A 20,937-nucleotide genomic window follows, 5' to 3' on the forward strand; every position below is an offset into this window, starting at 1 on the left:
TAGAGATAGAGGAGCACTGCTGGCCAGGGCATATCCTGACCCGTCGTTTGGGAACAACACTGTCCCGTTGGCACCAGGGCTATACTGGAGACAGCAAGAAAAGCCTCTTTGTGGAGCTAAGTCAATGGTCACCCAGGGCTGCGTAAGGACTGCTGCTAGGATTGCTGTGCATCTATAACAGTGCTAAGCCCCACAGGCCAGCAGATATATGATGGCCTCCAGGATATGAAGGCAGGCCAGAAATCATTGCTCTATTCAATCTAGCAGTGCACCCTGCATATCAGAGTTCTCACCTGAGCGCTTGGTGGCCATTGGGGTGACATTTGTCCAGTGTCCAGTGTGAGGGTCATACCTCTCTACAGAGTTCAGGATGTTCAGCCCATCATAGCCACCTGAAACAACATGGGAACAAACAGTGGGTTCAACCCCGATCACTGTTTCTGCAAAGAGAACATTGCAATGCCTGTGTCTGCTCCATCCCAGATGGCTCTGGCTTAGTGACTCCTTGGCAGTGTGAGCAACACTACTCACAGCGCCTCGCAAGGCTGAACAAAAGCAAACATAGAATCTAGCCTGCACCAGGCAGGGATCAAAGTTCTGGAGGCCACAGACAGCAGGGATTGGGGATGACCTGAGGTGGAAGGCACAGGCAGCCATTGCAACTTTTTCAGGAAATTGTACACAGAGTGGCCATGTCACACTGCCTCAGCAGGGGAAGAACACTGTGCTACCAGCCCAGAGGGCAAGGAGAAGAAGGGAGCAAGGGAAGGTTGGGGAACCTAGGATGGAGCAGTTAGTGAAAATGTAGCGGACAGCCTGAGACATGAGATTCCCCTAGAATAGGACCATGACGAGGGTGGTCAGAAAACAAAGCCATGGTGCTGCCTTGACCAAGGGCCCTGGAGAAGCATCCAAAGAATGAGTTCATTTAAGAGTTTAAGACCATTGTCCATCTGGGACTCACAACATTCAGTATGGGCAGCTGGGGCCTTCCAGCCTCCAGAGAGAGGAGCTAGAACACAAGCAGCTCAGGACAGGCCACTCCAGCCTTTCCATGTTCCAATGGCACCATAGCCAAAGCTACTCTCAGGAACTAGTTATCCCATAGCCTGCACATTCCAGCCAGCACACATCCCCCAAACTTACTCATATCTCAGCTGGCACGTGACCCAGCACACCTCCCATGACTTCAGTATAAGCCATCAAAATGTCTCCTCAGCAGTGACTATGTGAGAAATCTGTCTGCTGACTGAGCTACCCAATATCTCAGGAGAGCAAAGTATATAACAACTGGGATTCTCTTTTAGGCTGTATTCTGCACATCCCAAGAGCCCGTTATAGATGGTATTTGCCCTGAATTCTGGGTGGAACACTAATACTTGCAGAGTGCTGATGGATCCTAAGGTCACCTACCGAGGCAGTAGATAACACCATTAGCTACAACCAGTCCTGCTCCTTCCCGAGCTGTTTGCATGTCTCCCAGCATACTCCATTGATCAATATTTGGGTCATATCTTTCCATACTGGTGTGACGCCGGCTTCCATCAAAACCACCAGAAACGTAAATCATATCTGCAACATAATACGGGGAGCAGATTCAGAAAGACATGAATACACACACATGCCCTTCCCTCTCCAGCACTTCCCACCCTTTATATTATTTCATGCACACCATGTATGTGTGTCCCTGTGCATAGAAGAGGCCTAGGGTCACTTGGACACTGCCATTCATTGATGTTACATCAGCACTTCCTTAGAATGAATATTTAAAAGATGTAACACTCTATGCTTGAAACCCGCTGCATAAATCCCAGCCCAAAGGCCTTCCTTAGCTATATTCCCTCATACAGTTCTATTGAAAAATATCTATTGGTTATATTCAAATTGTTCACTGCAAATGACATTTCATCGAATGTTTAAAAACATGTTAAACTGCAGCAAATGAATCAATACAGGCCCCTGAAGGTGCTCCCAGCCAAGAGAGGGGGAAAAAGGGCCAATCTGTTTAGCACCAGGTCCCAGCAGCGACTTCCAGCTGGGACACACAGAAGTTGATCTCTGGGAGCAACACGTTTCTAACAACTGCCTGGGAGATGAATTCTGAACTTCAGGGTATAGAATGGAAGATTCCCACTCCCTGGAACTAGAAACACACACTCTTAGGATGAAGAAGAGGAAGAGCTGCTCTTACAGTTAATGGGCAAGTGATTTTCTTTCTCAAACTCCAAATGCTGAGAGATACAATCTCCAATCAGTTACTCCTCTTCCCTTATCAGCCACCTGCCCTCGGAAGATGCTGACACACTGTATTTCATGCTGGCAATGGACCTGTCTGGCCTCTGTGACAAGTGCTGATCAGTGTGTACCTCCTAGGGTAGTGGCCCCTGCCAGGCCTCGACGAACATTCATTGGAGCCACTGAGTACCAGATGCCATCCTCATCCGACGTGTAATCCAAGCACTCCACAGAGCTGAGACGGGAGCGGCCGTCGTATCCCCCAATCACATAAATCCGATCATGCAGGGACACCGTGGCAACATAGCGCCTCTTACGGGTGATGCTCTAACACATTTGAAGAAGTGTCAAAGACAGAAAATGACACCAATACATTGAGAACTATCAGAGTCTCTCTAGATTATTCCATCCCTTTTTGCTGTTACACTGAAAGGGACCCGTTTATATAGCCAAAGCCCTCAATTCTATGTGGCATAATGGGTGAAAATTATATGTAGGAATCCTGAATCTGTGTGTATGGATTCCCTTCCCTATGGTCTCCCCCTCAGCGCTCCCACCTCCCAGTCCAATATCCTTTGCACTATTTATTTTGCAATTAAATTCAGTTTACTTTCTGTTGCCCCAAAAACTTCAACGTTCCAGAGATGTTTGCATTCCCACCACTTGTCAGCACTGTAGTAATTGTCAAGAGGGAAAGCTGGAAAGTTTGGCAGACGTGTAGGGAACATCTGGGAGGTTTCACCCCCAGAGCAGAATGGGATTTGGGAATTCATGGCATCCAGGCTCTTCTAGGAAGGAAATGCAGCTCCTCCCTCCCTTCTCCCACCTCCCCCCACTTGGTAGGGTGGGGTGGCTTTACATTTGGGAAGTAGTGTTCCTCATTCTCCATCCCAGGAGCCACTAGCTCCTCCAGTGACCTCTCTCTGCGATCTCCCATTACATTCAGCAACAAACACGCATGTTAGCAAGGTGTCTCTGTTAAAATATCAGTGGTGAAATAGTTACTGTTGACATTTAAATGATCATCAATAAGCTTCACAGTTTTAAGGCCCCACGGAGATGAAGGGGGCAAGCCACACTCTCATGGAGCTATAGTTTCAGTGTCTCTGCACACTCAGTTAATGAAATAATAGTAATAATTAGCCTTCATACAGTGCTTGTTATCAGCAGATCAAAAAGTGCTTAAAAAGAAGATATCACTATCCCCATTTCAGATAATCAAACTGAGGCACAGAGAGGTGACCAAAATCTAGTGTGTCCTAGTAGCAGGGCGGGGGACAGAACTCAGGTCTCCTGAATCCTGGCACCTCCAAAACATCACTGCATGGCTCAATTTCCATTCATAGTTTGATTTTTTTTCCTGGACCATATGAGACTTAATGGTGACCTGCAAAGGAAAGAATAGGGCTAGAGCCTTTTCTAAAAAAATTCTTTACAATGGATAAAAGAAGAATGTGAATGGTTTTTTGTAAGTTTTTTCCCTTGTTTCTTTTCCTATATTAGAAATTCAGGTTCTGTCTAGGCTCTGAGGGTATGTCTACACACCAAAGAAAAACTTGGGACTGGTCCGCGCCAGTTCACTCGGACTCCCAGGGCTTGGGCTGTTTCATTGCTGTGTAGATGTCCAGGCTTGGGCTGGAGCCATGGGTGTCTAGTTGCTGTGTAGACACACTCAATGGTGACTGTAGACTTAGTGATGTGATATCATAAGAAACTGAGAGTTATAGTAATTGAGAGAAGGGATTTTTAATCCCTTAAAACTTAAAAAAAACAAAAAACAAACAGCTATTTAACTTCAACAACATATTAATATTTTGGAGAAAGGATGTATTTGTTTAAAATTCCCCAACCTCATACCTGCAATTAAGGTGGGAAAGCAGATTGTGCACATGCTCTGAGACACTCAGCAAAACCAGGGCAGATCAGAGTTGACACTCCTGATAGATACTTCTGAGGTAAAAATAAATAAATAAAAAAAAAATTTAAAGCCAGAAACAAACAAAAACCCTTCCATTCCATTTTTTTATCCATCTTAAAAGGAGCAAAAAGGTCAGAAGCCCAATTTGATAAAGTCCTTTGCAGGTTTAAATATATATATATATATATTTTTTGGGTGCAGAGCTTATGTAGCAACTTAAAACAAATCGGCAATGATGCAGCCATTTATACAGCCCTATAATCACATCACACCCTCTTCAGTCCCTAATTTCTCCCCCTTACCTTTTCTCTTCCTCCCTCTCCCCCCACTCCTTTCTCCTTTTCTTATCTTGGAGAACATCTGTAGTCCTCTAGCTCACAGAAAATAGTAGCAAGCAGGAATGGCATTTCCCTGGATAATGAAACTGGCTTCTCTACCCTAATCCTTTACTAATCTCTATGGCTAAAATATTAAGATTCCTATATAATCCTTTCCTGTGATTTCAAAAAGCCCTACTCTCAAGTACATAAGGAGTTGCAGCTGTGCATAAAATTGGGAGTTCTTCACATTTTCCACAATTGAGAACAAGAAAGCCAAAAATAAGTAAGATTTACTTGTTGGGGCACGGGGGGAGGAAGAAGAAGGGGGATGACACATTAGAACACTGCCCATTTTAATTAAGCAGCACACAAACATCTGGAATCCAACACTTTTCCCAGATCTTTAAAAAAACACTTTGCCTGCCCTATAGTAAACATTGAAATTTACAAACAAAACAGTTGCTCCAATCAGTAGTTAGAGAGAGGCTTAAAATGGAAATCTAGATTCAACTTTAGCTCTGCAGAGGCAACACACACGTGTTTCCAACAAAAGGAAGAGTGCTCTACAGCAGTGGTTCTCAAAGCCGGTCCGCCGCTTGTTCAGGGAAAGCCCCTGGCGGGCCGGGCCGGTTTCTTTACCTGCCCTGTCCGCAGGTTCGGCCGATCGCGGCTCCCGCTGGCTGCAGTTCGCCACTCATGGCCAATGGGGGCTGCGGGAAGCAGCGCGGGCCGAGGGATGTGCTTGCCACCGTTTGCCGCAGCCCCCATTGGCCTGGAGTGGCGAACCACGGAGGGTGGGAGCCGCGATCGGCCGAACCTCCGGATGCGGCAGGTAAACAAACCGGCCCGACCCGCCAGGGGCTTTCCCTGAACAAGCGGTGGACCAGCTTTGAGAACCACTGCTCTACAGTATTTATGTTATGAGTTCTTAGTGTACTTCAATAAAGTAAATTATATTTACATTCTAATTCTCTCACAGGTTTCTTTAGCTAGTCAACTCATAAGGAAGTTTCAGAAGTTGTGCATCACATACTAACAAAACCATGTTTCCATATCTTTGTTGCTCTAGGGTATAGCTGGAACAACTAAAGAACACTTTACTAGATGCCCAAAAAGCCACAATCCCTCAATCAAGGAAAAATGCCATATTATTTAAAAAAAAAAAAAAAGTAGGGCTGTCACACAATTAAAAAAAATTAATTGCGCTGTTAAACAATAATAGAATACAATTTATTTAAATAGTTTTGGATATTTTCTACATTTTCAAAATATTGATTTAAATTACAACACAGAATACAAAGTGTTCAGTGCTTACTTTACATTATTATTTTTATTTCAAATATTTGCACTGTAAAAAAACAAAGAAATAGTATTTCTCAATTCACCTAATATAAGTATTGTAGAGCAATCTCTTTATCATGAAAGTACAATTATGTACAAAAAATTATGTACAAAAAATAACTGCATTCAAAAATAAAACAAATGTAAAACTTTAGAATCTACAAGTCCACTCAGTCCTACTTCAGCCAATTGCTCAGACAAAACAAGTTTGGCTACAATTTGCAGGAGATAATGCTGCCCACTTCTTGATTACAATGTCACCTGAAAGTGAGAACAGGCCTTCTCATGACACTGTTGTAGCCAGCGTCGCAAGATATTTACGTGCCAGATGCGCTAAAGATTCATATGTCCCTTCATGCTTCAATCACCATTCCAGAGGACATGCGTCCATGCTGAAGATGGGTTCTGCTCGATAATGATCCAAAGCGGAGCGGATCGATGCATGTGCATTTTCATCATCTGAGTCAGATGCCGTCAGCAGGCTGATTTTCTTTTTTGGTGGTTCGGGTTCTGTAGTTTCCTCATCGGAGTGTTGCTCTTTTAAGACTTCTGAAAGCATGCTCCACACCTCGTCCCCCTAAGATTTTGGACGGCACTTCAGTTTCTTAAACCTTCAGTCGAGTGCTGTAGCTATTTTTAGAAATCTCACATTGGTACCTTCTTTGCATTTTGTCCAATCTGCTGTGAAAATGTTCTTAAAACGAACATGTGCTGGGTCATCATCCGAGCCTGCTATAACATGAAATATATGGCAGAATGCGGGTAAAACAGAGCAGGGGACATACAATTCTCCCCAAAGAAGTTCAGTGACAAATTTAATTAATCATTTTTTTTTTTAAATGAGCATCATCTGCATGGAAGCATGTCCTCTGGAATGGTGACCAAAGCATGAAGGGACATACAAATGTTTAGAATATCTGGCACATAAATACCTTGCAACACCAGCTACAAAAGTGTCATGCAAAAGCCTGTTCTCACTTTCTGGTGACATTATAAATAAGAAGTAGGCAGCAGTATCTCCCATAAACGTAAACAAACTTGTTTGCCTTAGCGACTGGCTAAAAAGAAGTAGGACCGAGTGGACTTATAGTCTCTAAAGTTTTACATTGTTTTATTTTTGAGTGCAGTTATGTTAAAAAAAATTAAAAATCTACATTCGTAAGTTACACTTTCATGATAAAGAGGCTGGGGTGGGGTAGTCGACCGCTTTGATAACAGGTTCGGAAGAAGGGGCAGCGGAATCAGCAGGCAAATCGACATCCCAGTAAGAAAAGCGTACCACACTTGCCTGGGCCACATAGGGGCTATTAGTATGACCCTGGCACAGTCTGTCTGTATTTTGAGTAACACTCTGTGTAGAAGTGGCATTGGGGGGGGGATGCGTACAGTAATTTGCCGCTCCATTGGAAACACCCCAAGGAGTGTTTCCCTAGGCCAGCTCTGGAGCGGGATTCTGGGTACTTGGTTTTGCGGTTGCAAAAAGGTCCAGTTTCGGGTAACCTCATATTTTAAATATGTTGTGTAGGATGGTCTTGTTTATCTCCCATTCGTGATCTAGGGGAAATGCTCTGCTGAGCTCGTCCGCGGTAGTGTTTAAAGAACCGGGTAGGTAAGAAGCTGAAATCTGGATATTGTGTTGGAGATACCAATTCCAAAGCTTCATAACTTCGGTGCAAAGAGATGGGCTCGAGCTCCTCCTTGTCTGTTTAGATAAAACATGCAGGCGATGTTGTCAGTCATGATCCTGTTGTTTTGGTTTTTGATGAAGGGGAGGAATTGGAGGTAAGCATTGCAGACTGCTCGGAGTTCTAGAAGGTTTATGTATAAAGAAGCTTCGGTGGGGGACCAAAGTCCTTGAGTGGTATGATACGCCATGTGTGCCCCCCCAGCCAGTGAGGGGTGTGTCTGTAGTAATTATAATGGAGGGGGGAGTCCTGTAGGAACAACACTCCAGAGCAGAGATTGTGTGGAAGAATCCATCATACGAGTGAGTCCTTGACTTTGGTAGGGATGGATAGAAGTCTGTTTAGACTGTGTACATTTGGTCTGTAGACAGTGGTCATCCAGTCTTGGAATATATGTAGAGGCGTGCGTTTTTGACCACAAAAGTACAAGAGGCTATATGGCCCAGAAGTTGTAGGCAGTCTCGGAAAGTGACCTGAGGGTTGTTTCACAACTTGGCGATCAGATTTCTTATGGTGTTGAATCTGTCGAATGGGAGAGATGTGAGTCCCATTAACAAATCAAGGTGTGCACCTATGAACTCCAGTTGTTGGGTAGGAATCAATGTGGATTTGTTCGTTTATTTGTAGGCCAAAACCCTGGAAACAGTCGACAGTCATCTGGGTGGAACAAACGGCCTCCTTGAGACTCCGCACTTTGAGGAGGCAATCATCCAGGTAAGGAAAAATTATGACTCCTTTTTTCCTTAGGTGAGCCGTTACCCCCGCGAGAATTTTGGAAAAGATATGGGGAGCTATTGAGAGGCCCAAGGGAAGAACTCTGTACTGGTAGTGCTGTGAGCCCAGAACAAAGCGGAGAAAACGCCTGTGGGCAGGATGTATAGTTACATGAAAATAGGCATCCTGCAGGTCAAGGGCTGAAAACCAATATCCCTGCTCCAGCGCTGGAATTATGGTTGTGAGGGTAACCATTTTGAATTTTTGCTTTTTGGTTAACTTGTTGAGTCATCTGAGGTCAAGAATGGGCTGCCATCCTCCATTTTTCTTTTCTGTTAAAAACTAACGGGAGTAAAACCCCTTTTCTTTGTGCTGGTCGGGCTCCTATTTGCAGGAGATGTTGTACCTCTTGGTGGAGCAAGTGGCCGTGAGAGGGGTTCCTGAAGAGGGATGAGGTGGGTGGGGGATATGGACAGGAAGGGAATGGAGTAGCCCATTCTGATGACCTCTAGGGCCCATTTGTCGGTAGTAATGTTCTGCCATTTGTGGTAAAAAAGTAGCAAACAGTGCCCAAAAATATAGGTAGGTAATATGAGCGCTGGAGTGGGTGGGAAGTCTTCTATACCATTGACCAAGGCTTCAAATCTGCTTGTTAGGTGGAGGGGGTTGGGAAGGTGTCGACAGAGTGGAATCCTTCATGGTATGCAACACTTTTTGGTCTTTGTGGCGAATAATTTGTCTCCATCAAAGAGGAGATCTTCCACAGTATTCTGAATCTCGTGTGGGAAAGAAGATGATGTAAACCATGAGGCCCAATGCATCACGACTGCTATCGCAGTGCCCCTCAGAGACTACGGCTTTGAATTGCGGTCTCTTGTCCTCAGGAATATCAGTAATAAAGTCCATGAGTTTCCCGTAATTTCTGTGGTCACATTTGGCCAATAGGGCCACGTAATTAGCCACCCTGAATTGTAGTGTGGACAACACAAACTTTTCGACCGAGTAGGTCCAACCTTTTACAGTAACTCCTCACTTAACGTAGTTATGTTCCTGAAAAATGCAACTTTATGTGAAACGATATTAAGCGAATCCAATTTCCCCATAAGAATTAATGTAAATAGGGGGGGGATTAGGTTCCAGGGAATTTTTTTTCACCAGACAAAAGACATTATATACACATACAGTATAAGTTTTAAACAATTTTAAACAAAGTTTAATATTGTACACAGCAATGAATGTTTGTGAAGCTTGGTTGAGATGGTGGAGTAAGAGGGTGGGATATTTCCCAGGGAATGCCTTGCTGCTCAATGATGAACTAGCACTCAGCTGAGCCCTCAAGGGTTAATACGCTGTTGCTAATGTAGCCTCACACTCTACAAGGCAGCATGGACTGAGGCAGGAGGGAGGAAACACAATGGATGCAGGGCAGTAGTTGCAAACACTTCCCTGCAAAAACTGAACATGATGATGAGCCCACGCTATCCAGCTGGAGCGCACCACTCCCTCCTCCTGACAGCACATGCACGGCTGCACAGGTGCTGACTTTCCAAACTGCTGGGGGATGCATGCATGAGTGAGAGAGAGAGACGTGCATTGCCCCTTTAAGTACACAGACCCCACTTCAAGTACGTTGCCCTTTTAAGCAGATCAGCCAGTTCAGACAGGAAGCAACAGTTTCCAGCAAGCTCCCTCCTTTCTGTCCCTGAGACCTGTTCCCCCTCTTCCACTTTGTGGAGAGGGGGTAAGGAACAGGGGGGTGGGCAGGAGCAGGGGACATCCTGATATCAGCACTCCTCTCCCCCCGCAAACAGGAAGCTTCCGGGAGCATATCGAGGGCAGGGCAGGAGCAGCAGGGCAGTGGGAGGACGGCCACCTGAACTGCTGCTAGACAGCTGCTGAGCCACACACCTTACAGGGAATTTAGGGGAGCTGATGGGGGGGGGGCTTCCGGTCCCCTTGGTTCTAATCCCCACAAGGAGGGGCTGCTCTTCCAGAGAATCCTGCGAGCAGTGGACAAAGCAGGCAGCTGCCAAACGACATTATAAGGGAGCATTGCGCAACTTTAAATGAGCTTGTTCCCTAATAGATCAGCAACGTAACAACAAAACGTTAATCAGGACAACATTAAGTGAGGAGTTACTGTACTGTCTTTGTCAAAGGGGGTGGACGGAAGATGCTGTTGTTTGTTCCTTTGATTAGCTGCTTCAACTACCAGTGAATTTGGTGCTCAGTTCATGAAAAGGAACTCTGAGCCCTTGGAAGGGACATAGTATTTCCAGTCTGCTAGCTTGCAGGTAGGGATTATAGTGGCCGGTGTTTGCCAGATATTCTTGGCAGGATCCATAATGGCTGCATTAATAGGAGAGCAATCTTAGATGCACTGGAAGGTTGCAGAATGTCGGTCAGCTCATGCTGATTTTCAGGTACTTCCTCCAGGGTAATCTTCAATTCATTAGCCACTCTTTTGAAGAGATCCTGAAAATTAGAAAAATCATTCGCTGTTGTTGGAGGTGGGTGCATAATAGCCTCGTCCAGTGGGTTAATTAATATTGTTCGGAGAGGTGTCAGATGCCTCTTCTTCTACGTGCAGCACTGCGGGTTGTTCCTGTAGTTCAGTCGCAGATGTATGCACAGGTTCAAGAGGAGATGCGGTGTCACCTCTTCTGGGGCTGTGTCGGTCACCATGGTGTCTCCTGTATGATCCCCAGGGGCCCCATTAATGCCACTGTCTGGGAAATGGCATGGGTGGTCCCATCCATGGGTGTGCATACCAGGGTGGTAGGTCCTTGGAGTATGAAGACCTTGATCTCCTGTGTCCCATGTTGACTGGGATCTGGAGTTGGGAGGAATGGTATGGTGAAAAACCTCCCTGAACATCGGCATCCTCATAACTAGAGAAGCTAGAGGGAATATGTTGATAGGTCTGGTGTGAGATCAGTATCAAGCAGGGGGGACTATAGGGTCGGTGATTCCAGCAAATCCCTTGAATGAACAAACTGCAGTGCCGCAGTGTTTGCAGCCAGAGTGCATTCTGTTAGCTGCAATTGCGGTGTGATGGGGTCGGGTGGTCCCGAATGCCGCTGTGCCGTAGGGGCAGACATAGTGGCTTGAGGTGCCGGTGCCACAGTAGCAACCGCACTAGGCAGGTTCCGTTGAGTCGGCACCGGGTGCTGCATGAGAAGAGGCAGACAACTTTAAGCCTGAAGCCCTGGCATCAGGATGGTGTGCCTTGGAAGCAGCCAGGGTACATGCGGTGCCGGAGGTGCCTGGCGCTTCATATGTGCTGAGCCATGGAGCGGTCGGCACCGAGGAGACAGACCTGCTCGGAGATCATTTGGGAAGCGGTAAGTCTTTGTGAGGCGAGGCAGGTGGTCGGTTTTTTGCCTTTTTTTTAATCTTTTGCTGACCAAGGAGGGCTTTGTGTCGATAAGGAATCCGCACCTGGGTCGGAGGCAGGTACGAGGGACTTTTCCATTAATATTAACTTGAGCCTGAGGTCTCTGTCTTTTCGTGCCCTGGCTTTTAATTTACTACAGTGGATACATTTCTGGGGGATGTGGGACTCCCCCAAGCGGCGAACACATTGAGAGTGGCTGTCCGAAACAGGGATGGCATCTTTGCACGTAGTGCAGCACTTAAAAGCTGGTGAGCCAGTATATTATGAACTAACTGACAGGAAAAACGGGAAGGAAGAAAAAACTGGAGTTTTTTTTGTTTGGTTGGTTTTTTTGAGGGACTGGGAAAGGAAAAATAAAACTTATCTGACTAAATACAGGGTAAAACTGTGTAAAACTAACTAGACTAGCTAAAAGCAAATAAGTTTTTCAGCAACTCTGCTGTGCTCCGTCTCAGGCCAGGGACGGTAGAGAAGGAATTGAAGAGACCGGCTACGCACGTGTGCTATTGAGACATAGTGGGCACGTGAGGCAGGCACCGCGCATGCACGGCCCGAGTGAGTACTGCTGTAAAAATCTCCGAGCGAAGGTACAGGGACGCACCAACACCCGGAGTGCTGCACCCACCGGGACACTCATCTCGAAGAAGAATGGGCTCTTCAATCTAGTAGAGAAAGGTAAAACACAATCCAATGGCTGAAAGTTGAAGCTAGAGAAAAATTAGACTGAAAACAAGGTGTAAATGTTTGACTGCAAGAGTAATTAACCACTGGAACAACTTATTGAGTGTTGTGGTGGATTCTCCATCACTGACAATTTTAAAATCAAGATTGGATATTTTTCTAAAAGATCTGCTCTAGGAATTATTTTGGGGAAGATCTACAACCTGTGTTACGCAGTGGTTCCTTCTGGCTTTGAAATCTATTAATCTATGAAGACATTTTTCTCAATGTATATTTTCTGAGATAATATTTTAATTAATCTTTCCAAAAAACCTGATATGTCTATGTTATCAATATTAAGACTAATGACCATCAATCAATGGCATCTTTCCTCCACAGATCTTACTGTGCTCTGCAAACTTCACTCATTTATTATACACTGTTTATACACTAGCATCATTTCACCACTGAAATACAGCCTCCTCTGGATAGAATGTGGCAGCTGTTTAACAGCTAATAGCAACACTACACAACAGCTTAGGAGAGGAAATGGAGAATGCAGAATCTAACTGCAGTCGTAATTTAAGGAGGTAGATTACAATCATCCAAACTGGAATCTGGCCAGAACACAGAAACTCATACAAACCGTTGCAAAAAGTTTCAGGGGAATTTTTAACGGCCATAAGAGCTTGGGATCTAAATTTAATATCTCACGTAAAAGAGAGTCCCACAAGCAGCAAAGAGCCCTTGGTACTGAGTTGGGGACACCGGTGCAAATCTCAGTCAAGCGGAGGAAAGATGCTGAATCATTAACACTTCTGGCAACATCTAAACCTCAGCAGTCCCTCTGAACATAAATCTCCAATTCTAAGCAGAAGAGAATGGACAGTCCATATGGGGAACACTAAGCAATTATCCCCTTATCAGAATGTTTAGACCTATCAGTATTTTGATCCATTACATTTGCAGGACCCACTGGTGGTGAAAAATGTGGTAAAGCAGATAATTCCTTACCGGCAAGAAACTCCACTCCTGGATCTTTGGGTCATATTTTTCCACCACGTCAATAGGTGACTGCTGACTGCCAAAGCCTCCAATCACTAGCAGAACCTCGTTAGCCCCTGTAGAAAAAAAGTCCAGAGTCAAGTTAATTCCTCTGCCACCAAAGGGTCACCTAGAAAGAATCCTTTAATGAAACTTTTGGATCCATCCTGGAGGGATGGTCTGTGCCAGGAACAATGGGGCACAGCTGCCTCTTTAACTGAATATTGCTGTCACTTCTCTTTGTTTCCCTCCCTGCACCATACAGACAATATTCAGCCTTCCCCACACCTCAAAGTGGCTGGTGGAGGGTGCATGCTCCTCCTAGCTTATTCTCACAAGAATTGTTCTCCTTTCTCATCATCTAAGCTACCCCTCAGATGCAGGCCCTCATTCACCATTTCACTGTGAGCATCAATGCCCTATACCCTCCTCATGCAACCAGCTGCTGCTGTACCTACCTAGCTACCCCACTGAAGCACAGTAGGAGACTTATCCTGATGGAAGGAAGCAAGTCAGCTACAAAATACTTATAATTAAAGGCAGAAGGGATGATTTGGGGGAAGAACTATTTTCTGAAAATATTAAATTCCAAATAAAGTCTTTTTCAGGTGACCATGAAGTTAATTGTGTTAAATATTTCTCCTATAAAGGAAAGAAAAGAGTTCTGTGCCCTTTTTGCTTCTTTATCATGTATAAGGAAGGCTTGAAAGGATTTTTCCTGCCTGTTCTGTTTAGCTTAGAATTATCAAGAATATCATGTTTCCTTTTCTGGTTTTTTCTGGCGGTCTCTTGGAGGCCCAGACTAGTGGAATGGGAGCCCGTTGAGCCCCTACTTAAAGGGGAGCAGTGCTGGATCTTTAACACGGTAACTTATTTTCCCTCCAATGTTTGTCAGGAGTTTGAGTTAAATAAGTAAATAAATACATCAAAGAACAGTGTAATCGTTTCAAAATCTCTTCCCCCACTCAGTTGCCCAGTTTCACCTCCTTGCTACTCATATCATCATCATCATCCTACTACTTCCCCAGTTGTCCATAATACTGCCAAGTAAAACAAGGATAGCCAAGCCCTGAAAAGAAAAAATCCTAAATATTCTGCCTAATCCTTCCTTGTACATCACAGAGAAGGGGGGGGGGGGAAGGGGGGGAAAATCAAACTATTTCTTTCCTTTGCAGACACCTTAAAACTATGTAAACAAGCAAAGGATTTTGAAGCATGTATTTTATCCCAAAGCTCCACAGAGCTCTCTCCCATTTCTGTCTTGATTTCTGCCCGTTCTCTGAGGGTATATCTACACAGCAATTTAATCCCAGGTCTCAAGCAAGGCTCAAGCCAAACCCACCTTGCATACACACTGCAAATATGCTAACCTAGGGCTCAGATCCAGGATCCCAGGACCGTGCTGGACTGGAGGGTCCGAGTCATAGAATCATAGAAGATTAGAGTTGGAAGAGACCTCCGGAAGTCATCTAGTCCAATCCCCTGCTCAAGGCAGGACCACCCCAACTAAATCATCCCAGCCAGGGCTTTGTTAAGCCGGGCCTTAAAAACCTCTAAGGAGAGAGATTCCACCACCTCCCTAGATAACCCATTCCAGTGCTTCACTACCCTCCTAGTAAAATAGTTTTTTCTAATATCCAACCTAGACCTCCCCCACTCCTCCTTGTTCTGTCATCTGCCACCACTGAGAACAGCCTAGCTCCATCCTATTTGGAACCCCCCTTCAGATAGTAGAAAGCTGCTATCAAATCCCCCCTCACTCTTCTCTTCTGCAGGGTTAACTAGGTGAAATTTTATGGCCTGTGTTATGCAGGAGGTCAGACTGACCTCCTGCATAACACAGGCCATAAAATTTCCTGGGTGGGAGTTGTCGAGAGAGATGAAAAGCATTTTTGCCCTGCAAAAGGACTGGCATGCTGCTTCTGCAGGCCAAGAGCAACTGACCTCTAACTACATTGCAATCAATTGAGCTCAACTCTGCAGACAGGTCAGAAAGGGAGATCGTAACTTCAGGCAAGAAGGAGGCTTGTTAAGGCATGTGTCAAAGAGAGGCTAAGGGCTTATTTTTGCTCTCTTCACTTCCTACCTCCCTGGTGTTTTTAATGATCCGGGTAAATGGGTAGAAAGAAACTATCCCACCACGTTGGGATACATGTCTAGAAGCATGGACTCTGAGGGGAAAGACAGTCTTGTCACTAATACACAGAACTGGAAGTTAAGGCGATCTGGTCTCTACTCCCAGCTCTGCCACAAATTCACTGTTTGTTCTGAGTCAAATCACTTCCATTCTCTGTCTCAGTTTCCCTCTGTACAATGGGAATATTACTTGCTTCCCAAAGGGTCGTGAGAGTTAGCTCATTAGTATCTGTGAAGCATTGAGATCATCAGTCAGAAGGCACTAGACAAGCATCTAAATACAATACCTGGCAATATCCCAGAGAACCTCCTGAGTGCCTTTTCCTTTGTTGCTCACCTAGACGTGCTCTAGTCCTGGGTCCCTGCATCTGACTCCGGAGCTCAGGCCTTAGGTGGAATTTCTTAGCTTCATCTACAAGGTCTCTGCACTGCAAACTGCACCGTATAAAAGGCTGGGAGAAAACATGCATATGTTGTATGTTTGTTTTGTTTTAAATTCCCTAGAAACAATCATGTTAGAACCAGTTCCACTGGATTTAAATGACATTAAAACTCTGACTTGCATGGTGACCTGCTGGCAACAGAGAAAGGCTGCAAGTGCTACAGACGAAAAAAGGCCAAAAATCTGCACAGTGCCAGATACTGCAGGGCTCCCTAACTGTGGAAGAACAAACAAGACCGAGTAAATTACCAAACTAAGATAAACCAATTTAAGCAATATTTAAACCAGTTCAACTATGTCTGTGCTGGGGATTGGCATCAAGGTAATAATATTAGTTTTAGATCAATTTCATTATGCCAGTGAAACCATTCTAATGTAGTTTGCTGCAGGAAACTCTGCCCTGCTTGGTGAGGGTAACACAACTAGGAATCTCCAGCTGGGTAAGGATAATACTATGGATTATAGGTAAAGTTGCGTGTCTGTCACGGAGGTCATGGAAGTCACGGATTCTGTGACTTTCCATGAGCTTCATGGCTTCTGCAGCGGCTGGTGCTGGCTCAGGGGCTGCCCAAGATAGGGATGTCAAAGATGGGCAGCCCATGGGCCAGCAGCAGAAGTTTGGATGTGTGGGAGGGGGCTCAGGGCTGGTGCTTGGAGTGCAGGGCGGAGTGCATGTCCCTGCAGTTCCTAGGCGGAGGGGCCAGGGGGCTCCACACGCTGCCCATGCCCGCAGGTACGGCCCCCGCAGCTCCCATTGGCTGCGGTTCCCGGCCAATGGGAGCTGCAGTGCCAGTGCTTGTGTCGGGAGCAGTGCACAGAGCCCCCCTGGCCACCCTTCCCCCTAGGAGCTGCAGGGACATGCCAGTCAGAGCCGGGAGCCTGCCAGCCCCGCCAACCCTCCCCACCCAGCATCAACGGGGGTCCTGGGCCACGCACTGCCACCCACCCCTCCCTCCCCAGCACAGGTCCTGGGCTGCGTGCTGCCACCCACTCCCTCCAACATCCCCAGACCGCTACCCCAGATCACCCGCAGCCCCCTGCCCCAAGTTTTAGTTAGGGGTATATAGTAAAAGTCATGGACAGGTCACGTCCATGGTTTACTGCCCGTGACCTATCCATGACTTTTACTAAAAATACCCGTGACTAAAACGTAGCCTTAATTAAAGGCCATCACTGAAGGGAAACAGTATGGAAAGAGTCCCCAACGTGTTCTATTGAGATATTTGGGGCTGAACTATGGAATGCAAAGGAATAATAATATTGACTCTTAACCTTTCTATATCACAGGATCACTGTGCTGTTTATACCTCGGTGTCTATGACATCTGTGATGTAGCGTGGGGTAAGAAGCGGCATGCGCACGTACTGCAGCAGCTCTGGCAAGGAGTCCTCCCGTTCCTTTTTTGAGTGTTTCACCCAATTTATAACTGCCTCAAAAACAGGTTCTTCAGAATCCACCTAAAAAGAAAAAGCACTGATCAGACTTCAGAGAGGGTTGTTCCAGTGACTGGATTTGGGATGAACAATAACTGTCCAGATTGTTGACTCTGCTTCTTGGTTAGCAAAAAGGTTGAATTCTTAAGCAACAGTTTATCATGAGGGTTTCTAAGAATGATATTTACAAATGATCACCAAGAAGTTCTCTTTGATTTTTCCTATTTAAAGTGCCACCCAATTGTTTCCTTTTATATCACCACCTCTCCCAATAGCTTTCTGGAACTTTCTATAGCCATTAGAATTTACTCATCATTAACCCTCTGCAGCCCATGTTCAAATGCCCAAACACTAACCTCTTAACACCAGAGGCTCTAGCTTTCTTGGTCCATTTCTCCCCACTTGAAGAAACCAACCTTCAAATACCCACCCCCTCCCAGAGATATTTATTGACTCTGGAAAACTTAAATCTGTTGCAGACAGCCCTGGCTCTTTGGCTAGGCTCTGAAAATACAAATTGTTTGACTGTCGGTAATTCCAGGGCACACTAAAAGTGCAACCACTAAGGAGAAGGCTCGTAAGTAATTAAGGTTTCAGCAAATCACTGGGGTTGGGCAAGAATCAGCAATGGGACATGAGTACCCACCTTACAGCCAGCATGACTAGTGATTTCATTCCAGTCATATAGGAAAGTCAGCTCCACTTCCTATGCTTTGGATTCTGCATCTCAAATGGGTCTTGCTTCAGAAGTAAAGGCAGGTCAGATGTTAGGCAGATGTAGGGGTCTGGTAAAACCTCATGGGTTTCAGCCACAAGATGATACCCCAGCCAAACCAAGTGAGCATATCAGCAAACCCTTGGAGGATGGGGTAGGTTTAAAGATGAGGCAAAGCTCTTACCAAGAGAGCTCAGAGAGCACAGCCCCAGGGATAAGGGGGCAGTTCTACATACAGAAACTCACTCTGAAACATAAAGCATACAGCCAAGATTGGTCACTTCCCTTTAAAACTATATCTGAAGTTAATTTTCTTCCTTTCAGTATTGTACTTAGTGGGCTTGATCAAAAACACAGCATACAATCTAAACGTATCAAAGGCATTAATTGATACTCTGAGAGCATCCTTGAAATACATAAGCAAGCAGAAGTGATCATGCCCTTCTCTTAATACCCAAAAAGCAGATCCCCATACCTAACAAATCTGCTGCTAAAATCCCACTTTAGAGACAGGAGAAGCGTCTGTAAACCCCAGGAATTTGAACAACACCAGCTTTATTTCCTCCCCAGTGTAACGTCTATAGAGCACTCACTGAAATAATGGCTGAGGCAGCTCTGAATGTTACAGGATCCTTAATTCTGTGAAAACAAGTGATATTGCCACTTATATAGTGTCCCCATGATAAAAAAAATCAATCTCCAGAGTAAGGGCTGGTACAGCATTAAAATCTCAGCTCCTGAGCTGAGTAAAACTACCATCCACACATGGGTTGCTGTCTCCTGCTCTCCCCAACACTCATCCTGCTGCCAGAAACACTCAGAGCTCATCGCATCCATTCCCCCACCCCCTTGAAACAGAAAAAAGGCAAATGGGAAAACAGAGGGACAACAGGACCAGCACATGAGCATCAACAATCCCAATCCAGGCATGCTGGTGAACTTCAGAAGCCCAAATTTACACCCACTTGTTTGCAATCTGGGACGCAAATCTTGGATTGTTCCTGGAATGGCCATAATGGCTGCTACAATACAGAAATTTGGTTTAGCCCAATCTTTACAAGAATGACTGCAGGGTAGCAATGCATATAGTCAAAACTTGATGGAGGAATGCATCGTGCTATGCTCGATGATGCAGCAATTAGATGGCTGAACAATCTAGATATCAACTTCTGATGCATATGAAAAAACAATCCCAACCAGCCCAGCAGCCTTGAAAGAGGTGCGCTGCCCAGTCAAAGGGCAGTTGTGATAGGATAGACACACCCTAATTTTGAAAAGCTCATGTTTATTGATTTTTTAATTATCAAAGGACTTTTTAAAAGAAGCATAAATTTTCACGGTCTTTCAAATTCCATGGTGCCCCTTTTATTTTGAAGAAGCAAATTAAACAGCTCTCCTGGACTGTTGTGATGTTTCTTGATTTGTGTTTGTCTCATTTACACTGTACATGTTTCAGGCCAGGGAATGTATCTTACTTAGGTTTGAAAATTACTGTTTACATTTTCTGAAAGATGCATTATAATCAGAATATGGTCCATTAATTAATTAATTCAGGACTGAATCCTGCCACTTCAAATGGCTAAACCTTTGATTAGTTTTTACATATACTGGATCTACTTCCACTTTATAGGCTCCATGAAAATATAAAATGCAGCTTACTAAATCAGGGCAGTCACCTGGTTAGAGAGAATTTTTTTTAATGCTGACAATGTATTTGGCACTGTATGAGACACAGAATGAAGTTGTTCCTCCCTGAGAAACTCACAGTCCAAAAGAAATTGAGTAACATCTCAGGCTTAAAGAGAAATTCATACTTCTACTATCTTGATGGAGCAGATCTGGAGGTGTGTCTTACAAATAAACAGCTGTCTAGTCCAATGATCAATTCTCAGAGCGGCCATCACTCCCAAGTACCTGCACTCCTCACAAACAGATCAATACAGTAGGAAACAGAACAAAGAGGTCACTAGTTTGGTGAACCTCTCAGTAGTGGCTCCATTCAGTGATCAACTGCAGAGCTTTGGCACATATCTGAAACTTCATCTCTTGTATGTAGAAGTACATTTTAAAGACACTGATAATGTAAGAATCAGATGCTGCAGACACACACATTTCTTAACCAAAAAGAGAACAAACAGGTAACTAATAAATAATGATTGCAGTGTTTGTAAGCTATACTCTCTGTCCCATTCCCTTCATATCTCTTCAGACTAGATTCTTGGCAGAGACCATCTTCCTATGTGTTTGGAAGGCACTCAGCACAGTGTGGGCATAAATATTTTCTAAGGCTCCAACCCTGCAAACGTTTACATATGTACTTAGCTTTACCCACACAAGCAGCTGCAGAGATGTCACTGGGACTGCTCACACAAGCAAAGATAAGCACATGCATAGGTGTTTGCAGGCTCAAGCTCCAACAGTAATAAGAGATGGTTACTCACCTTTGTAACAGTTGTTCTTCGAGATGTATTGCTCATATTCATTCCAATTAGGTGTGCACGATCATTGGAAGATTTTTACCCTAGCAACACTCGGTGGGTCGGCTGAGGCGCCCCCTGGAGTGGCGCCTTTATGGCACCGGATATATGCCCCGGCCGACCCAGCACCCCCTCAGTTCCGTGTTGCCAGCTCCTCCAACAGAGGGGAAGGAGGGCGGGTTTGGAATGGATATGAGCAACACATCTCAAAGAACAACAGTTATAAAAGTGAGTAACCGTCTTTTCTTCTTCGAGTGCTTGCTCATATCGATTCCAATTAGGTGACTCTCAAGCCTTACCTAGGCGGTGGGGTCGGAGTGAGACATCGCACAGTGGAGAACCGCTGAGCCAAATGCCGCATCACCCCTTGACTGTTGGGACAATCGCGTATTGGGAAGCAAAGGTATGCACCGATGACTA

General features: G+C 45.0%; 1 protein-coding gene across 10 annotated transcripts in view; it reads right to left on the reverse strand.

The window, feature by feature from the left end:
- Window positions 1–20,937, reverse strand: part of KLHL12 (kelch like family member 12) — a 116,907-nt gene that overhangs the window by 62,703 nt on the left and 33,267 nt on the right. For all 10 annotated transcript variants that reach the window (XR_006177177.2, XR_010600546.1, XM_065592419.1 and 7 more), the window contains 6 exons: window positions 17,200–17,349; window positions 15,788–15,902; window positions 13,285–13,391; window positions 2,367–2,562; window positions 1,414–1,572; window positions 294–392 (listed from right to left, as the gene is read on the reverse strand). Coding sequence is in view for 8 of the 10 variants with exons in the window: in XM_065592419.1 (XP_065448491.1) it covers window positions 294–392; window positions 1,414–1,572; window positions 2,367–2,562; window positions 13,285–13,391; window positions 15,788–15,902; window positions 17,200–17,349 (826 nt within the window). In the remaining 2 variants the exon portion in view is untranslated. The remainder of the gene's footprint in view (window positions 1–293; window positions 393–1,413; window positions 1,573–2,366; window positions 2,563–13,284; window positions 13,392–15,787; window positions 15,903–17,199; window positions 17,350–20,937) is intronic.

This window comes from Chrysemys picta, chromosome 4, assembly GCF_011386835.1.
Source record: "Chrysemys picta bellii isolate R12L10 chromosome 4, ASM1138683v2, whole genome shotgun sequence".
In the NCBI taxonomy this organism is placed as follows: Eukaryota; Metazoa; Chordata; order Testudines; family Emydidae; genus Chrysemys; species Chrysemys picta.